Source organism: Boleophthalmus pectinirostris, unplaced genomic scaffold (genome assembly GCF_026225935.1).
Source record: "Boleophthalmus pectinirostris isolate CB_2022bp ecotype Guang Dong unplaced genomic scaffold, ASM2622593v1 HiC_scaffold_19, whole genome shotgun sequence".
NCBI lineage: Eukaryota > Metazoa > Chordata > Actinopteri > Gobiiformes > Gobiidae > Boleophthalmus > Boleophthalmus pectinirostris.
This window is the reverse complement of record NW_026571140.1, coordinates 29,873,107-29,885,245: the sequence shown is the minus strand read 5'-3', so window position 1 is coordinate 29,885,245 and position 12,139 is coordinate 29,873,107. Positions and strand designations below refer to the sequence as shown.

The 12,139-nt window shown below is 36.2% G+C and overlaps 1 protein-coding gene across 1 annotated transcript; it reads right to left on the bottom strand.

Annotated features, from left to right (window-relative positions):
* Window positions 1–1,983: 1,983 nt before the first annotated feature.
* On the bottom strand, window positions 1,984–12,014 carry nkpd1 (NTPase, KAP family P-loop domain containing 1). The gene is made up of 5 exons (XM_055154328.1): window positions 11,944–12,014; window positions 9,813–9,929; window positions 6,684–7,012; window positions 3,210–4,628; window positions 1,984–2,229 (listed from the first exon to the last, which is right to left on the bottom strand). Exons 1-5 carry the CDS (start codon window positions 11,960–11,962, stop codon window positions 1,984–1,986), a joined length of 2,130 nt encoding a protein of 709 aa, XP_055010303.1. The 5' UTR covers window positions 11,963–12,014.
* Between the last annotated feature and the right edge of the window lie 125 nt (window positions 12,015–12,139).

Below are 12,139 nucleotides of genomic sequence, written 5' to 3'. Positions count from 1 at the left end.
AGAGTTTAGATTCTGTATTATTTTGAAAAGTTTTTATAAGAGTTCTTGATCTTAGTTGTTCCTTTAGAGGAGTGCATTCATCGAGTACAACATGACCAAGACCACATAAACATTTGTTGAAAAGAAGAGAATAAAGGTCTTATATTGCCATATAGACCTATGTTTATAAACTTCTTACCTTCCATCTGTTTGAGTGCAAGGCTGATACGGTCCTGACGTGTTGAATACAGCCCCACTGTAGCCGGAGCTCTCACTTTACTCAGGGTCATGGACAGGGCGTACGCATAAACTTCATCTTGAACAACATATTAGTCCTATATATCGCTGTATAAAAGATTTGTATTTCCTTTAAAACTTTTGTATAACTCACTAACAGTTTATTTGTTTATTCCGCCAGGGTTCAGTACAATGGCGTTAACCCTGAAGTTTCAGTATATATTATGACACACAGATTTTCAATTATTCTATCAGAATAAACTCTTTTCAGACACTAGATGAGTTTTAATACAACATAAAAGTAGTTTATTTAATATTTCCATGTGGTCTGATAATTGTTTTGAAAGACAGTTCTTCGAAAAATGTTTCTATGTTTTCAGCGTCAGTATTAGTTCAAAGTTCCAGTATCTAGCTGTGATACTGGTTTGGTTCCGGTATAATCCTTTAGTAATACTGGAAGGATCTTTAGCAAAGAGGTATCATCAGCAGCTGAGCTCTCATATCATCCAACAACAGACTTGATTTAAACTAATACTTCATAATGTAAAACAGAGGTCACCAAACTTTTTTCTCTTGGGGCCACATTATCACTCCTGACTGTGATGGGGGCCGGGGTCGGGTCGGCTGTATAACAGAATTGTATGACCCTGATGATGCAGATTATATCCTTTGAAAACCGCCACATTTTCTTTACATATCAGACAAACTGCACGGTCCTTACACTCCGCAGCAACAAATACAAATGCAAAAAAAAAAAAAAAATGCAAACGGCACAACACACCAAAAAAAGCCACAATGGAATTGACCGCGGGACTCTATTTTCCAACAGACAAGCAAAACAATAAATTACTTTTACTTACGTTTCCAACTTCGTTCACTTCTCTGTTCCTTTACTTTTCATAATCTTGTTCTTCTTCAACTTTTCCCATTCACTTCCCGCTTGATCCTTTAATGCTTTGCTTGATCTGTTGGAAAATAGAGTCCCGCGGTCACTTCCATTGTGGCTTTTTTTGGTTTTCTGTGGCTTTTTGCTGTGTTGTGACATTTGCATTTGTGTTGTGGCATTTGTATTTGTTGCGGCGTTTGCATTAAATTAGAGTCCCGCGGTCACTCCCGTTTTAGCTTTTTTTGGTATGTTGTGGTATTTTTTGGTTTGTTGTGGCTTTTTGTTGTTTTGTCGCGTTTCTATTTGTTGTGGAGTTCGCATTTGTTATGAGCCCTCCCGGCTTCTGTAACTCTTCTCTCTGTCAACTTTTCGTACTTTAACACTGTAACACTGTCCTTAACTGCACTACAGTACTCTGCACGTGTGCTGAATGTCACTATTTGATCTCGAGCTTGTCAGATGATGAAAATTTGGCAGCAAATTTGGTGGCAAATGTAAATACGTCATATAATTATTTAAATATAAATACTTCATATAAATGTCATTTTTTACTTGAAAAAAATCAACAAAATCACAAGATGCAGATGTGTTATTATTTGCCAAAAATAATTAGAAAAAGTATTAAATACTAATTTTGGTCTCAGTTATCTGGGTATTTATACTTTGGACTATCCAACTGGAAAACCTCTTAAACCACTTAAAATATACTTGAGACTTGATGCTTTCTGATTTGAACTAATACTATGTCACCATAATGTAAAATGATTAAGATTTTTATTAGTAAACTTCACAACAACACATTTTTACACACAAACAAACAAATGTCAAACCAAACAGTGTACATACTAATTAGATTTTTACATGCCTCAGTTTAACATGCTTCATTCATTTGCTTGATGTTGTCTGTGAAGATAAAGTCGCTGTGGTGGAGGCTCAGTTTTCTTGTTCTGATTTGGTTTATTTGTCTTAAAAATCAAAAATCGTATCTTAAACTTGGCCCATTCTCCAAATGTCATGCCCAGGAGCTCTTTCAGGTCTTTTCTGTCTCCAAACACCAGCGCAGGCCCGTTCAGGTCGTTGGCTTTTACAATGTCAGTGTACTGAGAGGGGAAGTCCATCCGCTCCATCTGGAGGAGAAAGGGTGCATTTAAACACTGCTCACAAATAGAATAAGGGAGGAATTAAAAGGGAAAAAAATGAAAACACATGGTGTTTCCTATCATTAAGAAAAAGAATCACATTATGAAAAATGTATTTAAATAGTAGCATTTAAATAAATCTACTTCAATTACCATTTAAATGTAAGCATATAACATAATCATCAGAGCTAAAAATGTAGCCGCAACTAATTTTATATGCAAAACATTTTTCTAAATTATATACAGGGTTCCCAAGGTCATGGAAATCCTGGAAAAGTCATGGAAATTGGAAATGTCATTTTCCAGGCCTAGAAATGTTATAGAATTAATGTAAATTCAAAGAATGTTTTGGAACAGGCATGGAATTTTAGTATGTCATGCAACTACAGCGTTCTGTTAAGTTATAATTCAGCTATTATGATTATTTCCAAACATGTGCACCTTTTGTTTAAAAGAAATGACAATAAATGCACTGACAGTATTTTGAATATTAACAAACTACACCATAAGGTGAGTGGAAAGGGTTAACATTTTTATATTTAGCCCTAAAAGTATGCTCAATTATACACATGTAGAAGTCATGGAAAATTCACTTTAGGGCATGAAAAAGTCATGGAAATGTTTTGAAAGTCTGTCAGTGAAAAAGAGTGGGAACCCTGTATATAGTATAAATAACCCTAGTCTTGTTTGTCTCTAGGGAAATGTTATTGCATTGCCTGAAATGTTTCACTGTGTGGCATTTGGCTTGTCTATTTAAATTTCTTTTCTTGCAAAAATTTTAAGTTAAGATAAGATAAGAGATAAGTTGAATTTCATTCTGTGGAACACTGGTGGACAGTCCATTAGCAAAGTTGGGTAAAACTACCTGAAAATGATTGAAATGTGTGTTTTTTTTTTTTTTTTTTACAAAACCTCCACAGTGTGATCATTTGTTGTGATTTGAGATTACAAAAGTGCTTGCCCCTTACCTCTGCACACACATCTGCAGTTTTCATGTTAATAATCGTTGTGATCGGCAGCGGGGCCAGACTCCTCTTCCATCTCGTATCCCTCAGCGTTGAAGTGCCTCTGATTCTCGCCATTTCCTTTTTAATCGAATGGTCCAAGTTCACTGTTGCTTCCTCCAAAATCTCCAAATCTTTTATGGTGAACTGGAAATCCTCTTTGAGAAACATTTCGAACATTTCTGGATCTCTGTCTTGTTCCAGAAACTCTTCAATCTCTTCTCTCATAACATGTAATTCTGCTTTAGACTCTTCAAAAACCTGCCAAAGTGTTTTCAATTTGTTGATACTCGTGCACTCAATTTCTGCTCTTTGCTTGGCGTCCTCCACACACTGTATAATCCAACTTAGGCGGCACGGCCAGTGGTTTGCGACAACCACCCAAGCTGCAATATTTTCTGTCGACGATATGTCTTTTTGTAACGCTTTCATGATGATTACAACCATTCGAAAAGAGTTGATCACCCTCCGCATGGACATGGCGTCATCTAAAATGTACTTCTTCAAATTTGAATCAGTATTTTTCGCAATACTTTCGACCATCGTCTCAACTTCCTCTTCGTTAACTTCAAAACTAGATCTTGAAGTGATCAGAGGGTGCTTTTCGTTGTCCATTGAGACTTCCACTAAAGGAATATTCCCTGAGGATTTATTCTTAATATGGTTGTTTTTATCGCTGATATTCCCACTGCAAGCAAGGTTGTAGAATAAAGTACGTTTTGAGTACGCACACATTGGTGGGATAGTGAACGGTAGAGTTACAATTCGATTCAAAAGGGCATGCGCTTGGTCCTCTTTGATGAAACAATAATCTGAGAAATTCACTTTCTCAACTAGAATTTCAGGATTGACAGCTAGGATTGGAATAAATGGACTTTCTTCATCTGATAACAATATATTTATAGCGTCCAAAACCGCAACTATTTTCATCGGCGGGCAGCGATCTACGTTGGTTATTTGCAGCACTATCCGAATCCGACGTCTCTCAAAAACTTCCATGAACTGCACGAAACGGGTCAAAAACCAGATCTCTTTGCGCACCTCGTTCATGAAGCCAAGTTTGGAGCTAACTTTTTCGTTGTCCATGCCACGTTTGATGTTATGATCTTGGGAAAATATGAGGTTTTTGATGGTTGAAAGGACAAATCTTAAAGCAGTTGCAGCAGGGACCCCAAAAGAAGCGATGACTAGGCCCTCAATCATGTTAACTTGGCTTGTGGTGCCGTTGTTGACCATCTCGCTGGGGTTTGGGTCACGTGAGCCTAATGTCAGATAGAAGATGAGGAAGCCCAATGGGATGATCAGAATGAAAAGGGAACACAGCCAAAGAGGACAGCAGCAGCATTTTTTAGCTCTCCAGTCATTTGTAGAGTCTTCTATCTCCTGAAATACAAGAAAATGGTTTTAATATCTTCATAAAACCTGTTTAAGTGCTTCCTAAGGAGACACTTCAGGCGTAACTCATGTTTTGTTTGGTCTTTTAAGCTTTCATATGGAAACAATTTGCATGATGTTTTATAATTTCATCTACTTAAACTTTGAACTTAAACTTTTTTCTTACATTTTTAACATTTATGCAAGGAAACTACAAAAGAAGTTTTAACATGTAAGTTTTTCCATATTCACCTGCAAAGTTTTGTCTTATTAAAGCTTTTAAAGGTCCTATATTATGCAAAATTGACTCTTGTGAGATTTATGTCATGTTAGAATGTTGTTACCTCCTCAAAAACATACCTGGAGTTGTGTTTCGTTTCATTCATTTGAGTTTGAGTAACCCTTTTTTTATTATTCTTTTATACATCTCCAAAGCTTAAAATGATCTGTTCCACCTTGTGATGTCATGAAGCAGTAATTTTTAAGTTAACATCAGCTTTTTTGCTTTTGCTCACTAGAGATGGGCAAGTCCAGGTCTGAAATTATCCAAATGATTCTAGTGAAGGTGTATGGAGTTTAAAAACAAGCAAAGCACTTCCGGTATTACCACATGACATCACAAGGTGGAACAGCGTCTTTTCTGTTTGAGAGAAGAGCTGTTTTTGATGAGGAAACAACCTTATATCACGGATCAGAAAATGGTACAACATGGGCACTTAAATGTAAAACGTAAATCTTTTTTTTTACATAAATATTTCACTTAATTTTTGACCCTACAAACTTCAACTTGCTGAAGTCCTGATTCTTTCTGTCCTGGAAGAGAGGCGGCCGATCTGCACCAATGGCCCCTCCAAAAACCATTAATCAGTCACTCGCCACATTTATATGACAGCTAAAGTAGGTGAAGTGTCTTGCCCAAAGACACAGTAGTGATTTGCACTGGACTGAGAATGCCATTTAATAAGAGTATAGGAAGTACAATGTGGCTTAATAATAATTAATGATTAAACTCCCAGGTCAGTATGGAGTTAGACTTTGTTCCTTACCAACAAACCATAAAACAGTAATATTGATATGTTTCCTTTGTGTGAGAAAGCTGTTTATCAAAGGAAAAAGTTTGTATTCTAGTTTGTGTCACGGTCATTATTTTTGTTGAATAAATTACTATGTTTTCTGCACTAAATATACAGTCCCAAGTCTCACTTTGAAACAGGAAAAATAATGAGACACTGATCGAGGTTTTGATGTTGTGGCTAAAGAAGAAAGTAAAGTAGCTGTGAGAAACAAAACAAATAAATGAAAAAAAAGCTGAGTTTATGCCAAGTCTAGACTTTGTTGAAGCTGATATTTTTGGTTAGATTTGCTGATGGGCAAAACTAACTCCTGCCTGCTTGTTTGGCTCAGCAATAATGAGTCAAATCAAAAACGCAGTGGCTGGTTCTGGTTTGTTTGACCATACTAAAAGCAGCCGAGCTCAAAATATTTAAATATTTTTTATTCACCATTGTTTTTGGATTTATTGCAATGCAGAATTTGCCAAATTGGTGAATATAATGTTAGCAAAGGAGAAATTAAATTCTGTCGACTGTCCAAAGGTTTTTTGATTGAGTATGTTTCACAGTTCATCCAAGCTGCTTCTTCAGTTCTGGTCAGATGGACACTGCCTTATATCTGTCTGAAGGGAGAAAACATATTCAATCAAAAACTTTTGTCCAGTTGACAGAACTGAATTTCTCCTTTGCTATAGATCCTACCTCGACCTATCTATCATGTTAGGTTTGTATAACCAACATCAGAGAAACATTATTGATCCTTTTTTGGAGTATAGGGTCGGGGACATCACAATCACGGTAATTCTAATTCTCCTGCTTTGTACACTACAAAATTTACGAATTTCCTTCGGGATAATAAAGAATCTATCTGAAATTACCAATTCATAATATGACACTACTAGACATTTAAAGGCTATATTTCTATAACATTTTCAGTTTTTTATTTTATCTCTTTTTTTTAATATGTTCTGGGACTAGGTCATTTTACATAATGGAAGAATCATCAACTAACCCTTTTCTTGACTTCATCCTCTTCATCGTACTGAGCCACTCGGTGCAACACGAGCTGTAGTTTCCCGAAGTGCACCTGCATGGCGTAGAAGAGCCGCAGCGCCATTCCCGCCCACAAGAGGTCGCTGCCCGCAAAGTGCCAGGCGCTGAAGTGCACGTGGACAAACCTGACGTTGCGGTGGTTCTGGTTGTGTTGGGTCCAGATGGGTTTGTAGAAGAGCAGTTTCCACATGAGCGACACGCACGCGCAGAGGGAGGGCCGCGTGGAGCGAGGCGCGGGTGCGTCTGCGCGCTCCTGCTCCACGAGCTGCGCCTCTGAGCTCAGGTGCGCTGCAGGAGAGGAAACAAGGTAAGAAAAAGTGTCTGGACAAGTCAGAAAGTAAGCTTATTCTCATTGTATTGAATTGAAGTCATTTGTATTATTGTGTCTTATATCCTCTGCTCAGCTCTAGACAAAAGTTCAGTTGGCCAGTTTCCAGATAAAGATAAATACATATTTGTTTACAAATACAAATGAACAATGATGGAAGAAGTAGGTCAGTTTTGATACTTAAGTAAAAGTAGAGGTACATAAGCAAAAGAATACTGAAGTTAAAGTATCACATAAAAAAAGTTAGGTAAAAGTATTAAAGCAGCTGTTTAAAAGTTTACTTAATGAGTAAAAAGTAAAAAAAGAAAAAAGTTTGAGTTATATTATTTGAATATAATAACAGTTTTTTAATAGGCCTGCAGATTTACACTGAATTTTCATTTAACAGAAACAACTGGATTCTTTTTTTTCCTAGCTGTTTTTATTTTATTGTATAATTTTGTTTGCTCAAATTATCAACATGTTAAAAGTAAACCCCTCAGCCTTTTCAGCAGGTCTCATGCAATAATAATAATAATTTAAAACATAAATAATTTTCAGTCCTGTTCAAAAATGTATTGAACTTAATGTAAAAAGTATCCAATTTAAAATGTACTTCATTAAAGTGCAGATACTTAAAATGTAAACTTAAGCACAGTCCTTTACTACTTTTACTTCATTACATTCCACCACCGCAAATGAACTCATTTACAAACAAGTCTGCTGCCTCTTCCAAGCTTTACATGAATAAATGAAGCCAATGAATAAACATTAGAATTAAGCGACCATTTCTTCCCTCTCTTGTCTTTACTCCAGAATGTATCAGGACTTTGGGGGAACATTACTGCAAATAAATTATTTCTAAATTCATTACAGAAAGGACAATACTTTCGAACATACGATGAGCTTCTCTTTCTGCCTCTTCCAGCTCAAACCAACCACACATTGTATCTTTTGAATTGAATATTAGGCAACAGATTTGATCATCTTTCATTTTTGCCTTATAAGATTCTTTACGCATATTGGCAGATTTTCTTTTTGGCCTTATGTAAACCTTGCCTATTTGTAGAAACGAGTGCATAATTAAGGAAAATTGTTATGACTCATTCTCATACCTTGTTGTGAATCATTATATAACCAGAGAAACTTGAGAGAGCGCAGTTGAGTACATTGGTAATTTTCGAGCATGTTTTTAAACAAATGAAAATATATTCCCCTCTCTGCTGTTAGCGGGTATCAAATTGGTCAAAAATAGGGACAGCTTGGACATTTCTTGTCTAAAACTGGGACAAATCACTGGTTTTGTATAAATCTGCTGGGACAGGGGACACAAAACTCAAAACTGGGACTGTCCCGGGTAAATAGGGACATCTGGTCACATGCTGTCGCCATGGATGTATTTGGAAAAACAATCTCCCACTCATTAAACTATTTACTTACTCTTTATTTACAGAATCGATCCTAAATTTGATTCACAGCGCATGTAATACTTTGTCAGGACTAAAATCTGAGACTGAATTTATGAAATGTAGGGCCTTAAATGGGGGTATGGGTTCTGGCGGGTTAAAAAAAAAACAAAAAACTTGAAGTGCCCATGACTAACCAGGCTGGCGCTACCTAATGCCTCCGCTCAATTTAATTTCTCTCCAGCGACTAGGTCAGGAATCGGAATACACTAGACAGTTTCCAAGAATCCCAGAGGTTGTAGACCACGCACCGGTCAATCAGCGAAGAGCTGTGAAGCCATAATGTGAAACTCAAGCTCCTGTCTGGGTTCCTTTTTATGGTACAGCACAACAGTAAACAAAGTGGTCGAGATGGATGTACACGAAGCCATACATTCTGTGTTGGCAAAGATTCCCGAGATCGAGGATTTAAAGCTGGAACAAAGGGAATGTTTGGTGAATTTTATCAAGGGGGAAGACGTTATTGCCCTTTTCTTAAGGGATTTGGGAAAAGCTTAATATACCCCTTTAGCAGCACATTACGTCACGACCAAATAGCCGCGACTGGCTAAATAAAAAAGGACCCGCCTACCATCGAGCTAACAAATTCTAATGCTGCGAGGTCAGACCAGCATTAGAATTCAGAATCAGGCTAGCCCATGACAGGTTTCACCACAAATTTGACTAAAACACAGTTATATTTAAGATTTTTGCAAAAATATTCATACTCACTGTCCCATTTTAGACATTTTTTTAGCCTTAAAGCTTGGTTAGAAATTATGACATCACACTAGGGATTTCCATTGTTACCTCCAGATCTCCTCTAATGTAAAATTAAAAATTATCTGACAAATACAGATATAAGAAAAAAATCGTTCTTAACATGAAAATTGTGCTAAACTTTGGACAGAATTCTCCCTAGTGTGATAGCATCAGTATGTTTAGAACTTGCTACTTCCTGTGATTTTCAATATATTTTTCAACTTTTCTTCACAAATTGTTTCTTGATTGATGTAAAACTAGAATTTTTATTTACAATAGATATTACCCCGCCAAATTTAGTCAAAAATAGAGAATCATGAAAATTGGTCATACACTCTTTGCACTTTCATCTATCAGTTTCTCTTTGCTTAATGCACTTATTTTTTATAGTTTACGAAAGACCGAAAAGAGTTTAGATTCTGCATTATTTTGAAGAGTTCTTGAGCTTAGTTGTTCCTTTAGAGAGGAGTGCAGTCTTTGAGTACAACATGACCGTGACCGTGTAAAAGTTTGTTGAAAAGAACCGAATAAAGGCCTGTATTACCATATAGACCTGTGTTTACAAACTTCTTACCTTCCATCTGTTTGAGCACAAGGCTGATACGGTCCTGACATGTTGAATACAGCCCCACTGTAGCCGGAGCTCTCACTTTACTCAGGGTCTTGGACAGGGCGTACGCATAAACTTCGTCTGGAACAACATTATATTTATGTTATAGTCCTATAACATTGTATTTTAAACATTTATGTGACTCACTAACAGTATTATTTGTTTATTCCACCAGGGCTCTGTACAATAGTGATAACCCTGAAGCTATACATTATGAGAAGCATTAGCTGATAAGATTTTCAAAACTATATTCGCACAAATGGAAATTGGTGACCTTCTAAATCTGATATGAAAACTTGCTCAGTGATCACCTATTTTAAGCATGCAGACAGGGATTCTGAAAAAGCCTTGAAAATACCTGACAGTATTTGAAATGGGAAAAATAACACTGGTTGTATTGAGGTCTTTGATGTTGTGGCTGAAGTAAAGTAGTTAGAAGTTATGAATTTGATATTTTGAGTTGGACTTTTGGACACTGTTTAGTTTGGTCCTCAACATAACTGCGTTTTTTGTTTAGCTAAGCAATAACAAGCATGTGTTTACTTCAGTACGTGTAGATTAGAAACTATTTTCACATGGAACTTTATGCTTTTCTGAAAAAACTAGGAGCCATTGTTTAAATAAGTGAATTATTTTTAAAGGGCCCATATTACGCTTTTTTCTGTTCTATGTTTTATTAACATTCCTCATCACAAACATGCCTGGAGTTGTGTTGTTTCATTCACACATGTTTAACACACAAATCCTGCATATTTTTTTTCTGATTCCTTCTCTCAAATAGAAGACACTCTACACCTTCAGTAGAATCATTTGGATGATTTCAGAATTGCTGATCTCTACTGAACAAAAGGTAGCTGTCGCCTTGTAAAGTTCAATGTTCAAAGTTCAAAAAAGTTTATTGTCAATTCTTCATACGAAAAATATATATAAAGAATCGAAATTGTGTTTCTCACTCCCATGCGTATAAATAAATAATAAATATTAGGGATGTAACAATAACCGAAATATCGCGATATTGTATCGTCAAAGTTCTCACAATAATATCGTGGACCATCACAATATATCAAATTACAAGTCTCTTTGCTTAAATGAAGAGTTATGGTGCAGCAACAGCTAAAAAAAGACAGGGGGAACTGCATCGACCATGATCCTTTGCTCCATTTCAGTGTAGACTACAAGAACAAATAACAGTTCTAAGCACTTTTAAGTCTTGGTTCTCTGGATTAAGTCTTGTCAAAGCATTTTAAGAGGAAAAAGTAACATATTAACAGTTTTGGTAGTCTTCACAAAATATCACAATAAATATCGTACTGTGAGATGTATATCATGAAAATATCGTACCGAGAGAATTGAATATTGTTACATCGCTAATCATGAGCCTCCCCACCATATCATGATCTTTCCCACGATATCATAATAAATATCGTACCGTGAGATTCAAACCGTGACGACATCGTATCGTGAGACTTGGATATTGGTACACCCCTAATAAATAATAAACGTAAATAGTGCAAAACTGCAAAAGGCATATATAGTGCAACTTCATGACATCACATGGTGGAACAGAGCATTTTGAGCTTTGGAGGTGTAGACAGAGTAATAATACAGGATTACTCAAATGTGTGTGAAGAAAGAAAACATAAGTACAGGTGTGTTTTTGCGGAGATAACAACATTTAACTTGGCTAAAAGCTCACAAGAGTACATTTTGCATAATATAAGACCTTTTTGTTCTGTTCTATGTAGTTGTATTTAGTACTTTAACACTAAACATCTGTATTTGTCCTGCAATTCCTTCCAGAGTATAAATAACCACAGCAATATGCATGTGTTTGAGTATCGTTTGACAGATCTAGGGAAAACAGGGAGGTCGATAATTACAATATTACCTCTAACTACAGACAGCAGCAGTCTGGTTTATGGTCTCATGTGGACACAGTAATGAGCAATGAGATATACATTTAATTAACTGGCAAAACTACGCATTATTTCAAATACATGGACAAAGAATCTTGAGTGTCCCAGATGCTTATGTGATGGGTGCTATATTTTATGTTTAAAAACATTTAGAAAATATGTGAAAGCTGTTGCCTTACCCTTGGTCTGATGGTACATTTTGAGAGTTAAGTTGGTTTTTCAGCTGTCACATTTTCTTTGAGCTGTTGAAAGAAGAGAAAGAAGGCTACTATACACTCTTAAAGGTGTAACATGTAACTTTAAACTGTAAAATCTGCATATCTTCATGGGAAATGTTATTGGCTAGAGTGTTCCATAATAAGACATTAAACTTAT

What these genes read in the sequence shown, in the direction of transcription:
- nkpd1 (XM_055154328.1), bottom strand. An exon ending in TGTGCTCAAACAGATGGAAG is followed by an intron (nt 7,013 to 9,812) that starts GTAAGAAGTTTG and finishes CCTCTCCTGCAG; the next exon opens with CGCACCTGAGCTCAGAGGCG. An exon ending in CTGCAGATGTGTGTGCAGAG is followed by an intron (nt 2,230 to 3,209) that starts GTAAGGGGCAAG and finishes TTTCTCCTCCAG; the next exon opens with ATGGAGCGGATGGACTTCCC.